Source organism: Hemiscyllium ocellatum, chromosome 18 (genome assembly GCF_020745735.1).
Source record: "Hemiscyllium ocellatum isolate sHemOce1 chromosome 18, sHemOce1.pat.X.cur, whole genome shotgun sequence".
NCBI lineage: Eukaryota > Metazoa > Chordata > Chondrichthyes > Orectolobiformes > Hemiscylliidae > Hemiscyllium > Hemiscyllium ocellatum.
The window spans coordinates 80853645-80878938 of record NC_083418.1 but is presented as its reverse complement, the minus strand read 5'-3'; the positions used below and the strand labels follow the sequence as shown (position 1 = coordinate 80878938).

The 25294-nt window shown below is 43.0% G+C and overlaps 1 protein-coding gene across 1 annotated transcript; it reads left to right on the top strand.

Moving 5' to 3' along the window:
- Positions 1–238: 238 nt before the first annotated feature.
- Positions 239–23799, top strand: zgc:153993 (uncharacterized protein LOC767645 homolog). The gene is made up of 6 exons (XM_060838628.1): positions 239–460; positions 10481–10529; positions 15525–15686; positions 17979–18114; positions 19313–19414; positions 21382–23799. Exons 1-6 carry the CDS (start codon positions 409–411, stop codon positions 21481–21483), a joined length of 603 nt encoding a protein of 200 aa, XP_060694611.1. The 5' UTR covers positions 239–408; the 3' UTR covers positions 21484–23799.
- The last annotated feature ends 1495 nt before the right edge of the window (positions 23800–25294 follow it).

Sequence of the window (25294 nt, the reverse complement as noted above, 5' to 3'; positions counted from 1 at the left end):
CTCAGTAACGTGTTACTGGATCCCTCTCGTGTGTGTACAGACAGGCGATGACACACAGGAAATCCCCTAAAGTCGACACTCAAACCTCGCATTCCCCACCTTCCCCACCCCCACAATCCAAACCTGTTCCCTCTCCCCACACCCCCAACAATGAATGCCTTATGATTGACATTCCCCTTAACCAATAGGAAAGGCTGAGCTCTCGTTAGCCTCGACCTCCCTGGAGTTAGGAGCCAATGGGGAGCAGAGTGGAGGAAAACTTCTCAAGAGAGAGAGAAAGTTGGAGTGAAGTTTGGACTTGAGAGAGAGAGCCCGGAGCCAGGCTGTGTAGCAGCACTCGCCTCTCGGTGCCTGTGGGTGGGGGAGTGTCTGTCTCTGTGTGTGGGGGTGAGGTGTATGCTCTGACATATGGCGAGCTCCAGGCGCAGGGAAGAATCTGAAAACGGAGCCGCTGCTTCTGGTAAGTGCTTTTCACACTCGCCAAGACCTCCCCTTCCTCTGCTCTTAGCTGTCCCCTTTAACCGGCTCCCACCTTAACACGTCCTGTTATATCCCACCCCGCAGTAGCGAAAGAGGCCATTCGCCCTCCCCAGAGTCTCTCTGCTAGCTCGCCCAACCCCCGACAATGTTGTCCCCATCCATGACCCCCTTTTTTTCCCTGAAGTGACTGTGTTTCCACCAATCTCCCATCCTTTCTGGCAGGGCCTGGCCCCTCCACACAAATGCCCCCATGAACCAGTTGGGTTCTGCCTCCGAGTGGCGAGGGTTTGCCCCCAGGGGAGTCCAGTACTTGTCTAAGACACCAGCTGTGTAAGAGTCCATCGGAGTGAGGGGAGGCAGCCCTGCGGGAGAAGAGCAGATGGGCCAAATGGCTGCTTTCTGTACTGTAAGGGTTGAAATAGCTGGGGTGGGGCGGGATGACTGCTGGGGAGAGAGAGCCAAAGTATTTTTGGAAATGAAATTGAGTGCAGTCAAGTGGTATTGAGAGAGGAACTGGGTGTCACCATCAGCAATGACTCTGCAAGTTGGGCCCAGTCAGGACTCGCTCAGATTGCTTTTTTCTTGCCCTCGGATACTTCAGTTTGGCCATCCCCTAGCCTGAGTCCCCACCCATTGTGTCTACTGCTTATGGCGACAAGCTGATGCAAACAGCCCCCAACGTGGACAGATTTGGAAACATTTCTCTACCTCCTAGCTCACAGCCCTGTCATGTGGAACTCACAGACGATCAATGCAACTGCTCCATTAGAAAGTAAGGTGCTGTACACTCTAATTACTTCAGTGGCTTTGTGTCCCACAAACCGCCCTTTACCTGGTTCCCGTGACAACTGACGCAGTGCCTTGAGTTTTCAGTCTGTGTTTTTGATTTGCTGGTGGGACCAACTCTATGTTGGTTGAAATCACTGTCAATATATCAACTAACTGTAACATCCTACCCCTTCCTACAATGCTCAATGCAATTCATTCTCTTAACAACACTGAGATACTCACCACAAGCTGGGGAGAGCTCAGAAAAGACTTACCAGAATGTTGCCAGGAATGGAGGGTTTGAGTTATAGGGAGAGAGGCTGGATACCCTGGGACTTTATTCACTGGAGTGCAGGAGGTTGAGGGGTGACCATATACAAGATTTTAAAATCGTAAGTGTATAGATAAGGTGAATAGCAAAGGTCTTTTCCCTAGGGTGAGGGATTTCAAGACTAGACATTTTTAAGGTGAGAGGAGAAAGATTTTAAAAAGATCTTGAGGGGAAATTATTTTAGATTGCAGTTTGCGTGTGGAGTGGACTGCCAGAGGAAATGGTGGGTGCAGGTACATTGTTTAAAAGAAACTTTCCTAATACATGATTAGGAAAGGTTTGGAAGGAGCAGGCAGGTGGGACTAGCTTAGTTTGGGATTATTCTTAGCATGGACTGGTTGGACCGAAGGGTTTGTTTCCGTGCTGTATGACTTGAAGGGATCCCTATTTTAAAGCATTTGTTGCTGATTCTGTGGGATGTGCCACACACACACACACACACACACACACACACACACACACACACATTTGATGGTTGATTGTCTATAATGGGCTGTGCATCTAAATGTTGAATTGGCTGCACAGGTCTTTGCTGATGGTGGTTAATAGATAAACCAGAAATGACAATGATTTGGTGGTGGGAAAGGTTATTCAGTTGTGTGTGATAACACTTCCAGATATGGGAATAAAGAGGAGTGTTCCTCATTGTCACCTTCATAAAGGCTGCTACCATCTTGCTGGATCAGGGCAGTTGGTTTGTACCAAGTCCTGCCAGTTATTGCTGTAAAGCTGTTGGAAGGTACTTCCCATTGCTTGCTCCAAATGACTCTCGACCAACCAGGATTCAAAAAATAAACCTTCAAATCACTGAGTCATCTGGTGAAGGAAGGCAGGCAGAGGAAAAGGTATGTGGTGTCAACGCCTCCTGCAGCTGCCCTGTCCCATTCCGACCTGAGTACAGTATTGGTTATTTTTCCCAGCCAGCTTGCCATCCTCTTCCTGTTAACTTCACTTCATTTCGGTGTCTGCCATGCTCTGTTTGTCCATTCTCCTTTTACTCACTTGACATCAAGTAAATTCCAGCCACTGACAGTTTCAAATTTCAGTTTTCCATCTTCCTGTCTGTAACCACCTCCAGCCCCCCCCGTACACCTCAGAACTTGCCATTCCTTGGACTGTGCCTTTTTAGTGTATCCCTCCCCATCCTTCCATTACCAATGGGAATGGATGGACCTTCTGCCTTTCTTTTGTGGGTTTTTGGCATCACTGTACAATTAGCATTTGGCCAGCATTCCAACTCCCCTTGAACTGAATAGTTTTCAGGGCAATTTCAGAGGGCAGTTAAAAGTCAATCACATTGCTGTGGGTCTGGTGTCACATGTAGGCTAGACCAGGTAAGACTGGCAGACTTCCTTCAGTGAGCCAGTCGGGTTTTTACAATGATCAGTGACGTTCACCATGAATAGCATTGTTGAGGTTAACTTTATAATTCAGATTTATTAATTGAGTTTAAATCCCCAGATGCCATGGGGAGATTTGGACCCCTGTCTCTAGATCTCTAGCCTGGTCTCTGGATTACTAGTCTTGTGATGTTAACACTACACTGCCATCTTCCCATGTCTAGTTATGCATGTGTAATTCAGTGTCTCTAACCATCTTTGCCTTTCCATCTCTGTCTTCCTTTCAGCATGTCTTTTGAAATTTAACCCTTTGATCAATCTTCTGGTCACCCTGTGAATATCACCTCCTATAGCTTGGTATCCAGTTTTGTCTGAATTTTGTTTGCGTGAAATATCTTGGCTGAATTTATGTAGCAGTTTTAATGTAGAAACAAATTGCTAAAGTAAATGCCACAATACAGACAACAGAAACCCCACCAGATTTCTCATAGCCCTGGAACGTGCATTTCTTTGTGAGGTGGGGTGCTGGGTCATGTTAGCTGGAGGTATTTCTGAGAACACATGGCATCTGATCACATGATAAGCACAACTGGTGATGTATTTTCTTTTTTTATAAAGATGACAGAGTGTTCTGTCTTTCAGACCCATTACAACACCTTCCCCCCCCCCCCCCCCCCCCCCCCCACACCCACTTTTGGTGGGTATCTTTCGACATTGCTCTATTTCAAACATACGTCACATTCCTGTCAAATTCATGTATTGTAAAAAAAAAAGAACCGAAAAAGGTAAATAATCTCTGGATTGCTGCCCGTGCCATGAGCTGATTGACACAGGGCTGACAATGTTAAAGAGATAACCAAAGATCGGTGTGGGTGAAATGGATTCAAATTTGAGGGACATTGGCACCAGGACTGGGGAAGGAGGGAGCTGTTCCAATAGGATGGACTCCACCTGAATAATTGCTGGGACTAGAATCCTGGAGTATCCCATAGCTAGGGCTGTGGATAGCGCTTGAAACTAAATAGTGGGAGAGCTGGTGGGTTCAATTGTATGGGATTGTTGGGGTTGATTATTATCAGAAAACAAAATGAAGGGACAGAATGTGTGAAAGTCACATCACACCAAGGAACCATAAAAGTGTAGGGAAACTCAATATTAGAGCAAATATAAAAGCTTTGCATAAAGCACTCTGAAAAGGTAGGTAAACTGATGGTGTACGTTTAGACCACAAGGACATTAAACTTAGAGTCATAGAGATGTACAGCATGAAACAGACCTTTCGGTCCAACCTGTCCATGCCGACCAGATATCCCAGCCCAATCTAGTCCTGGCCCATATCCCTCCAAACCCTTCCTATTCATATACCCATCCAAATGCCTCTTAAATGTTGTAATTGTACCAGCCTCCACCACATCCTCTGGCAGCTCATTCCATACACATACCACCCTCTGCATGAAAAAGTTGTCCCTTAGGTCTCTTTTATATCTTTCCCCTCTCACCCTAAACTATAACCCTCTAGTTCTGGACTCCCCAATCCCAGGGAAAAGACTTTGTCTATTTACCCTATCCATGCCCCTCATAATTTTATAAACCTCTATAAGGTCACCCCTCTGCTTCAGATGCTCCAGGGAAAACAGCCCCAGCCTGTTCAGCCTCTCCCTGTAGCTCAAATTCTCCAACCCTGGCAACATCCTTATAAATCTTTTCTGAACCCTTTCAAGTTTCACAACATCTTTCCGATTGGTAGGAGACCAGAATTGCACGCAATTTTCCAACAGTGGCCTAACCAATGTCCTGTACAGCCGCAACATGACCTCCCAACTCCTGTACTCAATACTCTGACCAATAAAGGAAAGCATACCAAATGCCACCTTCACTATCCTATCTACCTGCGACTCCACTTTCAAGGAGCTATGAACCTGCACTCCAAGGCCTCTGTTCAATAACACTCCCTAGGACCTTACCATTAAGTGTATAAGTCCTACTTAGATTTGCTTTCCCAAAATGCAGCACCTCGCATTTATCTGAATGAAATTCCATCTGCCACTTCTTAGCCCATTGGCCCATCTGGTCCAGATCCTGTTGTAATCTGAGGTAACCCTCTTCGCTGTCCACTACACCTCCAATTTTGGTGTCATCTGCAAACTTACTAACTGTACCTCTTATGCTCGCATCCAAATCATTTATGTAAATGACAAAAAGTAGAGGACCCATCACCGATCCTTGTGGCACTCCACTGGTCACGGGCCTCCAGTCTGAAAAACAACTGTCCTCCACTATCCTCTGTCTTCTACCTTTGAGCCAGTTCTGTATCCAAATGGCTAGTTCTCCCTGTATTCCATGAGATCTAACCATGCTAATCAGTCTCCCATGGGGAACCTTGTCGAATTGAAGTCTATATAGATTGCATCTACTGCTCTGCCCTCATCAATCCTCTTTGTTACTTGTTCAAAAAAACTCAATCAAGTTTGTGAGACATGATTTCCCACGCACAAAGCCATGTTGACTATCCCTAATCAGTCCTTGCCTTTCCAAATACATGTACATCCTGTCCCTCAGGATTCCCTCCAACAACTTGCCCACCACAGAGGTCAGGCTCACCATCTATAGTTCCCTGATTTGTCTTTACCGCCCTTCTTAAACAGTGGCACCACGTTTGTCAATCTCCAGCCTTCTGGCACCGCATCTGTGACTATCGATGATGTAAATATCTCAGCAAGAGGCCCAGCAATCACTTCTCTAGCTTCCCACAGAGTTCTAGGGTACATCTGATCAGGTCCTGGGGATTTATCCACCTTTACCCATTTCAAGATATTCAGCACTTCCTCCTCTGTAATCTGGATATTTTGCAAGGTGTCACCATCTATTTCTCTACAATCTATATCTTCCATGTCCTTTTCTACAGTAAATACTGATGCAAAATATTCATTTAGTATATCCCCCATTTTCTGTGGTTCCACACAAAGGCCACCTTGTTGATCTTTGAGGGGGCCCTATTCTCTCCCTAGTTACCCTTTGTCCTTAATATATTTGTAAAAACCCTTTGAATTTTCCTTAATTCTATTTGCCAAAGCTATCTCATGTCCCCTTTTTGCCCTTCTGATTTCCCTCTTAAGTATACTCCTACTTCCTTTATACTCTTTTAAGGATTCACTCAATCTATCCTATCTATACCTGACATATGCTTCCTTCTTTTTCTTAACCAAACCCTCAATTTCTTTTGTCATCCAGCATTCCCTATACCTACCTACCAGCCTTTCCTTTCACCCTGACAGGAATATACTTTCTCTGGATTCTTGTTATCTCATTTCTGAAGACTTCCCATTTTCCAGCCATCCCTTCACCTGTGAACATCTGCCTCCAATCCGCTTTAGAAAGCTCTTATCTAATACAGTCAAACTTGTTAGAGGGAGTGAGCTTAGCAGACGTTATTAAAGTTTCTGGAACAAGTAATGGAGCAGAGAGTATGGAAAGGGTCAGGAATCTAACTTCAGGCACAGCAAATCTTTATAAAATCATGAGGAATGTGAATAAGGTACAGAGACAAGGGGATTTCCCCTGGCTGGGGGAGTCCAGAACTAGAGGGCATAAGTTTTTCCCCTTTCACCCTAAACTTAATAGGGACCTAAGGGGCAACATTTTCTTCACAGATGGTGGTGTGTGTATAGAATGAGTTGCCAGAGGAAGTGCTGGAGGCCGGTACAATTGCAACATTTAAAAGGCACCTGGATCGGTGCCTTTTAGAGAGGTATGGGCAGAGTCCTGGCAGATGGGATTAGATTAGTTTAGGATATCTGGTTGGCATGAACGAGTTGGACAGAAGAGTCTGTTCCTGTCTATCTCCATAAATCTATGACTCTATAAGGAGACAACTATGAGAAGGGGGCACTCAATGTAGGACTGAAAGTACTTAAATGCAGACAGTATATAAAACAAGGTCAAGAGCTTGTAGCATGGATTGGAATTGACAGATACAATGACAGCATCCAAGGAACAGGAGAATCAACGCTTCGGCATAAGCCCTTCTTCAGGAATTAGACTTATGCTCAAAGCGTCAATTCTCCTGTTCCTTGGATGCTGCCTGACCTGCGGCGCTTTTCCAGCAACACATTTTCAGCTCTGATCTCCAGCATCTGCAGTCCTCACATTCTCCCCTGAGAAGTAAATGTCCAAGGATATGTATCCTGTTGAAAGGCCGAGCAGAGGGAGTATAATTGCCTTGTTAGTAAGAAATGAAATTAAGTTAACAACAAGAAAGGATAGAGTCAGAAGGCGTACAATCTGTGTGGGTAGAGTTGAGGAACCACAAAAGGTAAAGACCCTGATAGGTGTTACGTACAGGCCTCCAAGCTGTGGTCAGGGTGTGAACGAGAAAATAAATCGGGAGGTGGAAAAGGTATGTTTAAAAAAAAAGTTCTTTTACAGTAATCTTGGGGAGTTCAATATACAGGTGGACCGGAAAAATCAGATTGGTAGCTGATCTCAAGAAAAGAAATTTGTGGAATGTCTATTGAAAAATGTTTTGTTTAGGAGCAGCTTGTGGTAGATTGCACTAGGGCAAAGGACAACTCAATACAGAGGAACCTAGATTATGCAAAGGACACGGACGGGGAGTATTTTGTTTGGTGAATTGAATGCCGGATGACATAATTAGCCAAGTGTTGGCACTTTGCGATCTTGTGTGGATAATCGGAAATTCGGTTAATCAAGGTTCCTGTGTAATAGCATGTGAGGTGTCACCTGTTAGACCTGATTAGGAAGCCTAAGGTAATGGAACTCTGAGGGGGCAGTGACCCTAATGTGACAGAATTCACCCTGCAGTTAGAGAGGGAGAAGCTGACATCAGATGTAACTTTATTATAATTGAGTAAAGGTAACTACAAAGACATGAGGGAGGGAGTTGGCCAGAGTTGTTTGGAAGGCGAAAATAGCAGGGAAACAGTGGAGCACCAATGGCAGGAATTTTTGGAGATACTTCAGGAACCACAGCAGATATTCATTCCAAGGAAAAAGAAACATACTCAGGGGAGGATGAGACAACCTTGGCTCATGAGGGAAGTCAAGAATGCAAAACAAAAAGCATGAGGGAAGTTGGAAGAATGGGAAGCTTTTAAAAAACAGCAGAGGATAACTAAAAAAGCAATAAGGGTGGGGAGAACATGAAATATAAGGGCAACCTAGCTTTAAAGGAAGATTGTAAGAGTTTTTTTCTCTAGATTATATAAAGGGTAAGAGAGAAGCAAGAATGGACACTGGACCACTGGAGGAGGCTGGAAAAGCAGTGGGAACAAAGAAATAGAGGAGGAACTGAACAGGTACTTTACATCAGTTTTCACAGTGATAGACGCTAGTGGCATATCAGAACATTGAGAGTCAGGAGTCCGAGGTGAGAGTAGTGGCCATCGTTAAGCAGTAGGTGCTGGGGAAGCTGAAAGTGGCTAAATCACCTGTACCAGATGGATGACACCCCCAGGGTTCAGAATGAGATAGCTGAGGATATTGTAGACAGGTAGGAGGCTGGAAGAACACAGCAAGCTGGACAGCATCAATAGGTGGAGAAGTCAATGTTTCAGGTGTAACCCTTTAGGAGATTCGCTGGAGTCAGGGAGGGTTCCAGGGGACTGGAAAATGGCTAACCTAACACCTCAATGTTTAGGAAGAGAGGGAGGTAGAGGAAAGGAAACTACAGGCTGCTTAGCCTGATCCTGGTCATTGGAAAGATTTGAGAGGCTATTACTAAGGAGAAGATTACAGATTGCTTGGAGTTGCATGGTAACACAGGGCTGAGTCAGCACAGCTTTGTCAAGGGAAGGTCATGCCTGACAAATCTGTGAGAATTCTTTGAGGAGGTAACAAGCAAGTTAGACAAAGAAGAGCCGATGGATATGATCTGTTTGGATTTCCAGGAGGCCTTTGAGAAGGTGCTACTCAGGAGGCTGCTTAAATAAGAACCCTTGGTGTTATGGGAAAGGTACTGATATGGATAAAGGATTAAGTGACTGGCAGAAGGCAGAGAGTGAGGATGAACGTGTCTTTTTCATGATGGCAGCCAGTGACAAGTGGAGTTCCGCAGGGGTCTGTTTTGGGGCTGCAGCCATTCACATTATACACTAACTATCTGCACAAAGGAACTGAGGGCATTGTTGCTACGTTTGGAGATATTTCATAGATAGGTGGAGGGACAGATAGTGTTGAGGAAATAGGAAGGCTGCAGAAGGACTTGGACAGGCTAAGAGAGTTGGCAAAGAAGTGACAGGTGGAATACAGTGTTAGCAAGTGTGAGGGTATGCACTTTGGTAAGAAAAATAGAGGGGCAAACAATTTTCTAAGTGGGCAAAGACTTTAGAAACCTGAATCCTAGTTCAGGATTGTTTTCACTTAACAGGTAGGTTCAAATAGCAACTAGGAAGGCAAATGCAATGTTGGCATTCATTTTGAGAGGGTTAGAATAAAAGAACAGAGATGTACTGCTGGAGCTGTGCAAGACCCCATGCAATTAGGAATGCGTTATGAATTCTGGCCTAACTAGTAGTGGCCACATCTCATAAATGAATATTAAAAGAAAAAAGTTGTGGTCAGACTCATTTGAAATATTGTGAACCGTTTTGGGCCCTGTATCTAAAGGAAGGATGTTCTAGACCGCGAGGTTCCAGAGAAGATTCATAAGAATGATTCTGGGGATGAAGGGGAGGTGATGGGCGGAGTGGTAAAATCACTGGACTGTAAATGCAGAGACCCAGCTAATGTTCAGTGACTCATGAATCCATTATTGATGGTTGGAAAAAACCATCTGGTTCATTAGTGTCCCTTCCTTCCTTGAGAAAGGAAACTGCCATCCTTATCTGGTCTGGTCTACATATGATTCCAGATCCACAGTAGTGTAGTTGGTTATTAACTATCCTGCAGGCAAATTAGGGATAGGAAATAAACACTAGCTTTATCCCCGGAATTAATTTAAAAAAAACATGAAGGAATGAGGAATAATTGAGGACTCTGGGTCTGAACTTGGTATTTAAAAGGATGAGGAAGGAAATTTAGATTATTGAGAGGCCTGGATAGAGTGATGTGAAGATGTTTCTAGAAGTAGAAGCGACTCATACCTGAGAGCACAGCCTCAGAATGAAGGGCTGACCCTTTAGAACTGAGATGAGGAATTTCTTCATCCAGATTGTGGTGACTCTGTGGAACTTATTACTTCAGAGGGCTTTGGAGGCCAAGTCATTGAACTTATTTAAGCCAGAGATGGGTTCTTAATTAGTAAGGAGATTGAGAGTTATGAAGAAAAAGTAGGAGAATGTGATGAGAAACATGTCAACCTTGATCAAACAGCAGAGCAGGCTCAATGGGCTGAGTAGCCTAATTCTGCTCCTGTATGTTATGGTCTTGTGATGATCATCTTCAGTTCAACAGCCTTTCTCCACCTTGCCCCTTGATGCTTCCACTGAAAATTGTCTGTTTTCATACTTTTGTTGCCCATTCAATTTCCTTGTGTTAAATAAAGTTGACAATCTAATTAACTAAATGTTATGCTTATAATTAAATTTTGTGTATTACTTTTCAGATTCAGTGAACAGGAGCCTGGACAGGCAATCTGGAGCTCTCGTGCGGAGGTTGGTGACTGCCTTAAACGTTACATTAAATGTTCTGAGTGTCTTTGTTATGCCAGTTGAGAAAACGCTATTGCAGTTAACAACTGGGGGTCAGTGGCTCAGCTGGCTGTATGTGAGCATGGGTTCAATTCCTGCATCAGCTAAGTTGACATGAAGTTTCTGTCTTCTCAATGACTCCCCTTGCTTGGGACATGGTGACCCTCAGTCCATCAATCATCCCTCTCTCTAATGAGGGAGCAGCCGTATGCTCCCCGGGATTATAAAGATTTACCTTTGTTAGTAAATTGCTTCTTCCCATGTTCCACTCGATCATGTTATAGACTCAAGTCCTCTCTTTAGAGGCAGTCTCTACGTTCCAGCTGCAAATCTCTTTGCTATTCTCAACTATCCAATGAGATTTGTTTTTATTTTCAGTGACAGTTGGCCAACTGACCTGCAATGAAATCTGGCTTTATTTTCATAATCTCAGGGCACCTCAATGTTTTACAGATATGCAGAATGCTTGAACTACGGTCAGTATAACCTAGGAAACAACATGAGCATCAGTTGTCATGGACAGAACGTAAGGGCTCTGTTACTATCTGTGAAGAGTGTTGTTTGTTCAATGAGAGAGTGGTCTTATTCTACCCTTGGACATGTCTGATATAATTAACTAAATCAGCAGCAAAATCTCAAAGATTAAAACGGACAGGTTATTTATTTGTACACACTTATCTCATTTAATTTAGGCTATTTAAAACTCACTGTCAATTTTTTTTTCTAGCGCTCTCTCTCTCTCGCACGCGCTTGCTCCCTCTCCCTCTATCTCGCTCTCGCGCGCTGTCTCGCGCTCTCTCTTTGTGTATATCTGCCTCTCGCTCTTGTGTGCACACTCTCTCTTCCCCACACCCCCCTTCCAGATGATAGTAAGCTCAGTCTCTGCTTTATAATCCCTGGTCTCCCATGTGAAAGATAGGTGGTCTCTGGAATGAATTTGATGTTTTGTGATTTTTGAGAAGATTTGTAGTTCAAGTTGTACATTTGCTCACTGAACTGGAAGATTTTTCAGACATTTCATCACCATGCTAGATAACATCGTCAGTGAGCCTCCAGTGAAGCACTGGTGTTCTTCTCGCTTTCTATTAATGTGTCTTGGTTTGTTGTGGTGGGTGATATTCTTTCCAGTTCTTTTTCTCCGAGGTTGGTAAATGGGGTCCAAATCGATGTGTTTGTTGATAGAGTTCTGGATTGAATGCCATGCTTCTATGAATTCCCATGTGTGTCTCTGTTTATCCTGTCCTAGGATGGATGTGTTGTCCCAGTTGAAGTGGTGTTTTTCTTTGTCTGTATGAAAAGATTCTAGTGAGAGAGGGTCATGTCGTTTTGTGGCTAGTTGGTGTTCGTGTATCCTGGTGGCTAGTTTCCTGCCTGGCTGTCTGATGTCGTGGTTTGTTACAGCCCTTGCATGGTATTTTGTATGTGATATTGTTTAGCTGGTTGTTGGTATAGGGTCCTTTAGGTTCATCAGTTGCTGTTTCAGTGTGTTGGGTTACCATGATGGAAAGGGGTCGCAGTAGTCTGGTCGTCATCTCTGAGATGTCTTTGATGTGGGGAGAGTGCTAGGGTTTCTGGGTGTGTTGTATCTACTTGTTGGGGTTAGTTCTTTACGAATCAGCAGACCGTGTTTATTAGGTACACGTTCATGAATATGCTGTGTAGGTATTTTTCTTCTGCTGCTCATAGTTCCTGGGTGCTGCAGTGTATTGTGATCCATTTAAATAATGTCCTGATGCAACTCCATTTGTGGGTGTTGGGATGATTGCTCCTGTAGTTCAGTATCTGGTCTGTGTGCGATGCTTTCCTGGAGACACTAGACTCCATTAATTATTCGTTCAACTGTGACATCTAGGAAGGGGAGTTTGTTGTTCTCCTGCTCTATTGTGAAATTTATGCCAGTAAAGATGTTATTTATGATCCTGTAGATTTTCTCTAATTTGTTCTGTTTTGTGATGGCTAAGGTGTCATCCATGTAGTGGACCCAAAGTTTGGGTTGGATCATGGGGAGGGCTATACTGCTTCTGCCAAGAAACCTGATATTGGTATCTCATGGATGTTCTGTAGGTTTGTTTGTAGGCCTTGTCATTGAAGGTGAAGTGGGTGGTGTAGCACATGTCTACTAGCTTGTGGATGTTGTCCTTGCTAATGGAGTTGGTGCTGTCTGTGTTTTTGTTCTTGGTTTGTCTAATCGTGCGGCCAGGCTGATGTTAATGGATGCGAATAGAGCACTTACATCAAAGGTGACCATTATTTCGTCCTCTTCTATCTTGGTGTCTTTGATGTTCAGGAATTCTTGGGTGGAGTGGATGGGGGAATTGGCGTGAATCTTCACCAGGTATTTCAGTTTTTAGTGGAGTTCCTATGCTAGTCTGTATGTCAGTGAGCCAGGGAGAGAGACTATGGGCTTGAGGAGGGCTCCTGATTTGTGTACCTTGGATAATCTGTAGAAGCGGGTTGTTTTGGATCCATCAGGTTTCATTTTTTGGAGATCGGTCTCGTTACTGTAGCCTGATTTATGAAGCTTCTTCAATGAAGCTGTGATACGGTTTCCTGGTTGTGGAGTCGGGTCTTTCGCCACCTGTTGGTAAGTGTCAGTATTTGCGAGTAATGAGGTTGCCTTTTCAATGTACTGTGTTCTGTTTAGGATGACAGTCATGTGCCCTTTGTCTATAGGTAGGATTAAAATGTTTGTCTTTTCTGAGCCCTTCTAGGGCTTTCCTTTCCTGTGAGCTGAGGGTGTACCCTTCCTCCTCCTTGCTTAACATTGGTGCAACTGTCTGTCTTACTTGCATAAATTTCACAACAACAGACTCCCCTTCCTAGATGTCACAGTTGAACGAACAATTAATGGAGTCTAGTATCTCCAGGAAAGCATCGCACACAGACCAGATACTGAACTACAGAGCAATTATCCCAACACCCACAAACAGAGCTGCATCAGGACGTTATTTAAACAGGCCACAATACACTGCAGCACCCAGGAACTATGAGCAGCAGAAGAAAAATGCCTATACAGTATTCAAGAAGAACGTATACCTGATAAACACAGCCCACTGATTCTTAAACAACAGACCCCAGCAAGTCGACACAACACACCCAGAAATCCTAGCTACATTACCAAACATCAAAGACATCTCTAAGATGGCTACCAGACTACTCTGACCACTAGGCATCATGGTAGTCCACAAACCTACCAACACACTGAAACAGCTACTGATGAACCTAAAGAACCCTATCCCAACAAACAGCAAAATGAATGTCATTTACAAAATACTATCCAAGAACTGTAATAAACACTACATTGGACAGACAGGCAGGAAACTAGCCACCAGGATACATGAACACCAGCTAGCCACCAAATGACATGACCCTCTCTCACTAGTATCCTTACATACAGATGAGGGAGGACACCACTTTGACTGGGACAACGTATCCATCCTAGGACAGGCTAAACAGAGGCACACATGGGAATTCCTAGAGGCCTAGCATTCAAACCGGAACTCCATCAATCAACATGTCGATATGGACCCCATTTACCAACCTCTGAGAAAAAAGAACTGGAAATGATATTACCCACCTTTAAGAGACCAAAACACACAAACAGAAAGTGAGACATAACACCCGTGTTTCACTGATGATTTTACCTAGCATGGTGGCGAAACGTCTGAGAACAAACCTTCCAGCTCTGAGCAAACTTACAGCCTAAATTTGTTGTTTAAAGCTGAAATGGGCGCCTTGAAAATGGGAATATTCACACCAGGTTGTTGTTCCTTAGATGAACTTTGAAAACTGTAGTAGTTTTACTCCTTTTACCTGTTATAGGGCTGTTACTGGGTTTCCAAGCCTGGTCTGCATGGGAACAGGAGTAGGCCATTCTACCCCTTGAACCTGCTCCACCATTCAATGAAATTGTGGCTGATTTTCCAGCTCACAGCACTTGCCTGCACTGTCCCAGTATCCCTGAAGCTGTTAGCCTCCAGGAAGGTCAGTGTCTGTCCAGACCATGCTCATAAATTCCCCACCGCCTCAGGAATCTACCTGCAGTCAACCCCCGAGATGCTTTTCAAACAGAAAAAAGAAACCACTTCTTCCAAGTGGCTTTTCAGAAAATTAAGGTCCTTTCCAAACGAGAGCTGGTGTTGAAATGATCCCAGTTGCGCTGAGGATTTACAGCTGTGTGGTCCACCTTATCTATTTTGAATTGGGAAAACTCTCCCAATACAGTAGGGTCATGGTAGGTACACCTGCTGAATTTTGGATCCTCCTTTTGGTTCAGTTGGAAATGCGGAGTCAGGTTGACTGGAGATTCCACGGCGTTATTGTGTTATTAGTTTAGATTAGATGACTTACAGTGTGGAAACAGGCCCTTCGGCCCAACAAGTCCACACCGCCCTGCCGAAGCGCAACCCACCCATACCCCTACATTTACCCCTTACCTAACACTACGGGCAATTTAGCATGGCCAATTCACCTGACCCGCACATCTTTGGACTGTGGGAGGAAACCGGAGCACCCGGAGGAAACCCACGCAGACACGGGGAGAATGTGCAAACTCCACACAGTCAGTCACCTGAGTCGGGAATTGAACCCGGGTCTCAGGTGCTGTGAGGCAGCAGTACTAACCACTGTGCCACTGTGCCGTATCCTTTCCTTCAATGTAGAATTCTGCACTCACTGGATAGTTCTGAATGTCTATATTTTTAAAGAATTTGCTGGCAGCTTTGTATCATCTGCAGCTCATATACTATTGCCACAGTCATTTCAAAAGCTGGTTTTTGTCCAGTTTGATAAAGTGTTGACTGACGATGCCATTCCAAATTGTGAATGCGGTTGGACGTGATTTTGCACTGTTGCTTTCACAACTCCAGTGTGATTATATTGATGGATGCAAAGACACTGTTGGGAAAGCGTGATTTTTTTTCAAAAAATGTCTAATTTTCTTTTTGAATTATGATGTAGGTTTGTCCTGGAGACGATCCTCGAAGAAGATCCGCAATGCCAACTCAGTCCTGAGGATCTTGGTGGCACTAAAAGTGAGATTGATGACCCTAACGTCAAGGAGATATGCAAGAGTTTGAAGAAAATTGGAGATGAGCTGAACAGAAATATGGAATTACAACAGTATGTAATTGGGCAATATAGTAGGATTTCTCTGTATGACTGTATAGTCAATGATTTAGCTATTGTCATACTGTGGTATGTACAAACATTTAAAAAGTCAGGAACAAGAGTGAGTTGCCTGGTCCCTTGAACCTGCTCCACCTTTCAGTAGGATCATGGCTGGTCTGATTATTCTCACGCACTCGCACATTCTCATACACTGGCATGCCTGCACCCCTCAAACATGCGTGTGCACACACACGCACTCAGATGCACGTACATATACACACACACAGACATGCACTCAGGTGCACGTACAGACGTGCACGTACATATGCACACACACATACGCAAACAAACACAGAGCTTGACAGGAATCGGATGTCCCTCTGCTTGTGCTTGCATTGCTTTGTGAAGTGGAGTTCCAAAAAAGTGTCACCTTGGAGATATATTTATCCTGATCTCTGTCTAAAAGTGACTCCTTACTTAAAAAAAAGACCTCTAGTTCTAGATTCTCCACAAGACACAAAATCATCTTCGCTTGCATTTTGCAAAGACCTTGTATATTTCAGTCAAATCACCTCTTGGCTTTTTAAAGGTCAGTGTGTATGAGTTTAGCCTGTCAACCTTTCTTCTTCAGATAACCCACTCATTCCAAGTATTAGTCTGAATTTCTTCAGTGTATTTACATCCTGCCTTCCTTCCTTAAAGCAATGCACAGTATTCCAGGTCAGGTTTCACTACTGCCCCATGTGACTGAAGCATAACTTTGTGATTTTGATTCCCCTTTCCACAAACATTAACATTGTTATTAGCTTTCCAATTGTTTCCTCCGTGTAATTCACACACTAGAATGGGATGTCCTTGCAGCTTGGAGCTTTGCAATGTCTCACTCTTTAAATGTGCTTTTTTACTCTTCCTGTCAAATGGGTAATTCTATATTTTCCCACATCACACTTCATTTTCCAGATCTCTGCCCAGTCTGTGTCCTTCAGTAGCCACCTTCATGTCGTTCTTTCTTCACCAACTTTGTACTGTCAGTAAATTCAGCATCCATTCCTTTGGTCCTTTCACCCCAAGAGTAATCATGTGACTCATCACTCATTACCTCTTGCAAATAATTATGTCACTTTAGACTATTTTTACTTAGTGTGGAAGCAGGCCCTTCAGCCCAATAAGTCTACACCGACCTGCCGAAGCACAACCCACCCAGACCCATTCCCCTACATTTACCCTTTCACCTAACACTACGGGCAATTTAGCATGGCCAGTTCACCTAACCTGCACATTTTTGGATTGTCGGAGGAAATTAGAGCACCCAGAGGAAACCCACACAGAAATGGGGAGAATGTGCAAACTCCACACACGCAGTTGACTGAGGCAAGAATTACTTACGGGTTTTGTCTGTTTTCTGTGGGCCAGGATCTGTCATTTATAATATGTCACATTCTACACAAGTTCTTCACAAATCTTTTCCTTCTATGACTCCATTTTAAGTTCTGGAAATTGTATTGACATCTCACTAAGGATGGAGACTGGGTTGTGTATAAGAGGGTGTCTGTCTATGAGAGTGGAGCCAGGTAGTTCAGAAGTACAGGGCTCAGTCTGAGCCCACAGTAGCTCATGCTGCCTTGGAACCTGTGACCCTGAAAGTTTGACTCACCACGCCATCTTGTTTTGTATACACTGAGCATTCACGTATGACACCCTGCCTTCTCATTATACTGGATAGATAAATGCATAGGAAGAGTTTAAAGGGATATGGGCCAATGGGACTAGATTAGGTTAGGATATCTGGTCGGCATGGACGAGTTGGACCGAAGGAGACTCTATGACTCTATTAATTTCCATAACTCCTCCTCTGTAGGTCCAATGCTCACTTTATTAACTTTTCATTTTTAAATATCTGTAGAAACTCTCACCACCATCTGTATTTTATAATTCTAGCTAGCTTTCTCTCTTTGAGGACAGTAAAGTTTTAGTTCATTTGTTGTTAACAACTTCACCTTCTGCAGCACTGTCTTTCAGATCTTAGGCCCTCTTCTTTTTGAATATCACAGTTTGCTCACAATCACCTATTTGGATGAGGTACCAAAGGGCATCTGTGGAATTTGATCCCAAAATTACTACATCCTTTCAAGAAAAGAGACATCTTAGATCAATGTAGCAAGCTAGGACTGCTATCACCTTCTAATGTTAGATTTTGTGTGTATCCTAAATACTATTTTACAATTACCATTTACTTTTATGAAAATGTTAGCATGTTTTGAATTGCAGATGACTGATCCTCTCTGTACTTCTTTCTGATAACAGTCTGATTGAAACGGTACCTCTCGACAATATCCGCGAAGTTCTGTGCAAAGTGGCTGAAGGGATTTTAGTTTCTGATGGTTTGAACTGGGGGCGAATTGTAACTTTCCTGTATTTTGCTGGCAGACTTGTATCTAAGGTAAGCTGCATTAGTGTGTGATGGATTGGACATTCTGTAGGTGACAATGAGGTTCACTCTCATTACATTTCCTGTTTCTTTTCCCCCACCCCCCACAATGTATGCTCAGTGTTTTACAATACTGTATGCAAATAAAACATAATGCTGTTCATTCCTTCAATTATTATTTAAGTAATTCTGAAAATAAAGAATCTAAATTGATTTCTTTTTTGAAAAATAAAATATCTGCCTCATGAATAGAAACAACTGAGTGGCATTGAGCTGAGGAAATTTAAATAAGATACTCATGGGATGAGGATGTTGCTGGTTAAACAAGCATTTACTGCCCATCCCTAATTGTCCAGAGGGCAGTCAACCACACTGCTGTGGTTGTGGAGTCCTATGTAGGCCAGACCAGGTAAGGATGGCAGTTTCTTTTCCTAAAAGACATGAGTGAACCTGATGGGGTTTTCTGGCAATCGACGTATGGTCATCGTTAGACTCCTAATTCCAGATTTTTATTGAATTCGCATTCCATCTTCTGCTGTGGCCAGATTCGAAACCAGGTCCCCAGAACATTATCTGGGTCTCTAGGTTAACAGTCCAGTGGTAAAGCCACTAGGCCATAGCCTCTCCCTAAATAATTTATATGTTTCCTTACCCCCATCCCATCCTGCTGAATGATAGCCCTGAAAGGACCTGTGGTAACCCATAGACTGCTGTTACAGTAATTCACTTGTGTAGATTAGCTGTTGACCAGATCATTGCTAATTTTCTACACGCTGCAAAGTCCACTGGAGGAAAAAATATTAACCTTTGCCTCAATATGTGGCAAAGTCACCTGAAGGACCTTCATTCGACCCTGTTCTTTTTACAATTTTAGGTGCCTGTTCAGTTGGAAGGTCTGTTATGTAATCTTATTAGAGCCGTCATCACAATGGCGTTTATACCTTGGTGCAGTTTTAATAACCAAGTATTCGGTATATGGTCCCAACAGAGAGAAAGGTCTTGAAGGATAGTGTATTTTAATCTTGTCCTGAACCTGGAATATTGCCCGTGGTTAGCCTGAAAGCAATTGCAGTTGTGTTTGTGTATCATAAGGGAGCTGCATTACTGTATTGGCACAAATTTCTCCAGCTTCAGGAGAGAGAAGGAGGAAATTGGGTGAATGGGGTTTTCCTTCTGTTGTTGTTAAGAGTAACTGCCTTTCTTTTCTCAGGCATTGAAAAATTTGAGGGCAATGATTCAACCAATCATTAATTGGTCTTTGGATTTGATTCGAACCCGTGTAATTCCATGGATTGAACAACAAGGTGGATGGGTAAGTTAACTTTTATCTCCTCTTCATTCATGGGATGCAGGTGTCACTGGTAAGGTCAGAATTAGTTGCCTCTCCATAATTGCCCTTTCTCTAAGTGGAGTGCTAGGCTATTTGAGGGTAGTTAAGAGTCAAATCACATTATTTTTGGATGGCATGGTGGCTTACTGGTTAGCACTGCTGCCTCACATCTCCAGGGATCCGGGTTCAATTCCATCCTCGACTGACTGTCTGCATGGAGTTTGCATGTTTTCTGTGTTTGTGTGGGCTTCCTCCAGGTGCTCTGGTTCCTTCCCAGAGTCCAAAGATGTGCAGGTTTGTGGATTGGCCATGCTAAATTGCCCATAGTGTCCAGGGATGTGGCGATTAGGTGGATTGGCCATGGGAAATGTGAGTTTACAGGAATGGGCTGGGTCTGGGTGGGATGCTCTTTGGAGGTTTGGTGTGGACTTGATGGGCTGAATGGCCTGATTTCATGCTGTCAGGATATATTTGAGTCTGGCATCATCTATGTGCTTGGGTAAAGGACATTAATTAATTAGTTTTTGCAAAAATCGATGATGGTTTCCTGGCCAATATTACTGAGATTTTTGATTTTCTAATGGAATTAAGTTGTCCCTGTTTCATACCTCCCCCTCCCCAATTACCTCAGTGAAAATCACAGCCAAGACTTACACTTCCCTGCTGTGTTGTTGGAGGAGTAACCTTTTTTGAATTTTTTTTGTTTTTTTTTAAAAGATTTTTTAAAAAATAAAATTCATTCACGAGATGTGGGCATCCATGAAATGTTCATGAGGAGTTGATGGGCTGAGTGGTATTATCGCTGAACTGTTAATCCAGGGACTCAGATAATGTTCTTGGGACCCAGTTTCAAATCCTGCCATGGCAGATGGTGGAATTTGAATTCAGTAAAAATCTGGAATTGAGTCCAACGATGAAAGTGAATCCCTTGTCAACTGTTGGAAAAACCCATCTGGCTCACACATGCCCTTTAGGGACAGAAGCTACCATCCTTACCTGGTCTGGCTGACATGTGATTCCAGACTCTCAGCAATGTGGCTGACTCTTCACTGCCCTCTGGGTAATTAGGGATGGGCAATAAATGCTGCCTAGCCATTAAACTGATGCATGTAAGAGATCTCATGGCCCTGGATGTTCACCTGGTGACCAGGCTAATAGTTATGCCCAACGTTATCACAAATACAGATTGTCTGATCAATACTCTTTGAGGGAACTTGCTATCTGCAAACTGGCTGTCATGTTTCCAAAATTACGACAGGGACACTGTGTTAATGATACTATTCCTCGCTTCATTCATGAAAGGTATTCCTTAGAAATGAAGTAACTTTAAGTAGATCAGATTTTCCTATCCGAGCTAGTGTAAAAGTTGGAGTTAGGACCTGAAACCTTTCGCATTAGTATAAAATAAATGCTGCCTAGCCATTAAACTGATGCATGTAAGAGATCTCATGGCCCTGGATGTTTACCTGGTGACCAGGCTAATAGTTATGCCCAACCCTGGAAGTTGGAATCCTGAACAGAGTTAGAGGGACAGGCGGACATCTTGGGCTGTGAGGCTAGATAGATTTATAATTAGAGAGAGGAGAGAGACAACACAGAGACCCTCTTGGAAAAAAAATTGATCACTTTTATAACGGAATACCTAAGCAATGATTGAACCCAGGGAGTTTGTGTGTGTAGTTTACAGGAAGGGATGGAAGTGATGGTTATGGATCTTTGAGCTGGGAAATGCGCAGCTGTAAGTAATGTTCCTGAATATATCAGTTAATAATGGCAGGTTTTCTGTTCTTCTGATGTTGCTTTCATTCTAGTGATAAACCATTTTCTTTAATGTGATCTTTCACAAAACTCTTCACTTTCTGCAATATTTATTCTGATTACTTTGGCATCAAGTTCTGGTTTGGTGAATCCTATTAATTACTGTTTTTACTGTTTTTTTTCTCTTTTAGGAGACTATCTATTCTTACATTGGAACATCGACCTATCAGACGTTGGCAGTCTTTTCGGCTGGTCTTATTACTGGCATTTTAGCAATAATGAAATTGACCTAACAACATTGCTCCCTGAGCTCTTGGTGCTTCAGTTTCCTGTCCACCGATTGAATCTAGTGGTTTATTCTTGCAACGTTTTTGCACCCGAACCTACCTGAATCTTCTGTACAGATCTGTAATACTTGAAAAAGTGGGATTTCTAATCATGAACTTGTGAATATTGTTGGACAGTTTTGTATTTATCCTCATTACTTGATTTTAATTTTTACATACTTTTTAAAGAGTTAGTTTCTTATGTTGACATGTATTATTTTTCCAACTGAAACATGCATCAGCTATGCCTGCTAAAACACTTGCAAATGATACAGCAAGTGTTAAAGGTGTAGAATGAACTTTTTAGTAATGGTGCCAAAGAGTGTAGCTTCTTCAGTGTCAAAACAACAATTTTAAACCAACTTGTCTTAAAAATCAGTTAAGTTTGCTCTATCTCTTGATTTATTGCTGTCACAAGTACCTAGGTACAGCCAAACATTTTGTTTTGTGTGCAGTACAGGCGCAGTCTACCAGTACAGCTGGAAAGTCATTTTTAAGTGACTGTGGCTCTACCTGTTCTTGAACACCCAACCAGAATTAGCACTGTCATGTTCACAGGAACAGGAAGCAGCTACTCAGCACTGCTGCTGGTTCTCCCGTTACACTGGATCAAGGTTCACTCAAACTATCCATCTTTGGACACAGTGCTGAATGGCAATGTTTAACCAAATCAATATAGAACCTGTGAGGGATAATCAGCAGTCTAGTTCATGTTCCTGATGAATGGGCAGTCCAGGAACAGCAATCACAGTCTAAAGATACATGATAAACCAATTAGGATTGAGATGAGGAGATATATCACTGTCCAGCGAGTGATGAGCCTGTGCCTGAATTCACTCTGAAAGAAAGCAGTCAAGGCCAAAGCACTGTATGATTTCAAGGGGAGTTGGATGTAACAGTTGGGGTCCCTGGATCAAAGAATATTGGAGAGAAGTGGGAGCAGGTTATTAATCTGGATGATGAGCTGTGCTCATATTGAATGGTGTGGGGCAGGCTTGAAGGGTTAAATGGCCTACTCCTGCTCCTATTTTCTATGAAAATTTTTTTGATCCCAGGATCAACACCATGATATAGCAGACAGATTCACTGTCTGTGTTGGGGGAAAAAAAATGCTTGATAGTATCACTCTGGAATGGCTGAGATCTCATGTTAAGTTGCACTACTTCAATTTGTCAGCCCCCTCCCCCACCCCCAAAAACCCCCATGGACAATGTTCCATTCCACCTACCCTTCCAAATCCTTTAGTCATTTTAAGCATCTCAATTGGATCACCCTTTGACTTTCTGTCCTCAAAGGAATGCTAGCTAATTCTATGCATAGAACATAACAGGACAGTACAAGCCCTTTGGCCCTTGATGTTGTGCTGACCCTGGGGAATCAATCTGAAGCCCATCATCTATCCTGTACTAATCCATTTTTATCCATATGTTTGTCCAATGACTATTTAAATGCCCTTAATGTTGGTGAGTCTACTACTATTGGAGACAGGGTGGTCCACACCCTTACTACTCTCTCTGAGCAAAGAAACTACTTCTGACATCTGTCCTATGTCTATCACCCCTCAATATAAAGCTGTGTCTCCTCGCGTAGCCATCACCATCTGAGGCTCTTGCTGTCCACAGTATCTAATCCTCTGATCATCTTGCAATCAAGCTCCAGAATTTCATTCTTTTAGTTCTGTGTAATTCTGCTCAATTTGTGCAGCCTGTTCTAAATGGAATACAGTCCTGTTCTGTAATCACTTCAAATAACAAAAACCTGACTTGCTCTTCCCTTCTGTATTTCAACCCTTGGGTAATGTTGGTCAGACATGCGCTGAAGCTCTGGTAGAGCTCTCACCCCATAGTGTTGCAAATAAGTGGTGTAACATGATACCCCTTTGCGTCCCCATTGAATGGATTGCTTAGCAAGATCTAATGTGGGAAATTTGTGTCATTCATGATATCTTAGCAATGCATATACTCAAAGTGAGAAGGTTGTGGATTCACTGCATGTTTACAATTTTGAATTTTAATTTATATTGTGGAAGAGCTCCAATTTGACTTGGTAATGCATTGTTTTTTTTAAATATAGTGATTTAAAGAGAATTCCTTTTCTGTATTTGAATTCTATGTAGAATGCAGTATTGTAATGGGAATAGGTATTATGGGGAGGTGGCATAGTGGTAATGTCACCAGGTTATTAATCTGGAACCCCAGACAAATGTCTTGGGGCCATTGATTTGAATCCCACCACACTACATGGTGAAATTTAAATTCAATAAAAGTCTGGAATTAAATGCTGGCCAGATGGTCACCGTATAACCATTGCTAGTTTTTTTTTAAGATTAGATTAGATTTACAGTGTGGAAACAGGCCCTTCGGCCCAACAAGTCCACACCGACCCGCCGAAGTGCAACCCACCCATACCCCTACCTGACACTACGGGCAATTTAGCATGGCCAATTCACCTGACCCACACATCTTTGGACTGTGGGAGGAAACTGGAGCACCCGGAGGAAACCCACGCAGACACGGGGAGAATGTGCAAACTCCACACAGTCAGTCGCCTGAGTCGGGAATTGAACCCGGGTCTCAGGCGCTGTGAGGCAGCAGTGCTAACCACTGTGCCGCCCTCTTGTCATTTAAAAACAAACAAACAAATGGTAATTGGATGTGAAAAGTTAATTTTGTTTTCTCTCTACAGATGCTGCCAGACTTACTGAGTTACTCCAGCAATTTCTGTTTTAGTTTCAGAAAGGGATTGTATTATAGACCCCTAATAGTCAGAGGGAAATTGAGAAACAAACTTGTAAGGAGATCTCAGTTATCTGTAAGAATAATAGGGTGGTTATGGTCGGGGATTTTAACACTGCCATAGTATGAAGGGTTTAGATGGAGAAGAATTTATTAAGTGTGTACAAGACAATTTTCTGATTCGATATGTGGATGTACCTACTAGAGAAGGTGCAAAACTTGACCTAATCTTGGGAAATAAGGCGGGGCAAGTGATGGAGGTGTCAGTGGGGGAGCACTTTGAGACTAGCGACCATAATTCTATTCGATTTAAAATAATGATGGAAAAGGGTAGACCATATCTAAAAGTTGAAGTTCTAAATTGGAGAAAGGCCAATTTTGATGGTATTAGGCAAGAACTTTCAAAAGCTGATTGGGGCAGGTGTTCACAGGTAAAGGGACGGCTGGAAAATGGAAAGCCTTCAGAAATGAGATGACAAGAATCCAGAGAAAGTATATTCCTGTCAGGGTGAAAGGGAAGGCGGATAGGTATAGGGAATGTTGGATGACTAAAGAAATTGAGGGTTTGGTTAAGAAAAAGAAGGAAGCATATGTCAGGTATAGATAGGATAGATCGAGTGAATCCTTAGAAGAGTGTAAAGAAAGTAGGAGTATACTTAAGAGGGAAATCAGGACGGCTAAAGGGGGACATGAGATAGCTTTGGCAAATAGAATTAAAAAGAATCCAAAGAGTTTTTACAAATACATTAAGGACAAAAGGTAACTAGGGAGAGAATAGGGCCCCTCAAAGATCAGCAAGGTGGCCTTTGTGTGGAGCTGCAGAAAATGGGGGAGATATAAATGAGTATTTTGCATCAGTATTTACTGTGGAAAAGGATATGGAAGATATAGACTGTAGGGAAATAGAAGGTGACATCTTGGAAAATGTTCATATTACAGAGGAGGAAGTGTTGGATGTCTTGAAACAGGTAAAGGTGGTTAAATGCCCAGGACCTGATCAGGTGTACCCTAGAACTCTGTGGGAAGCTAGAGAAGTGATTGCT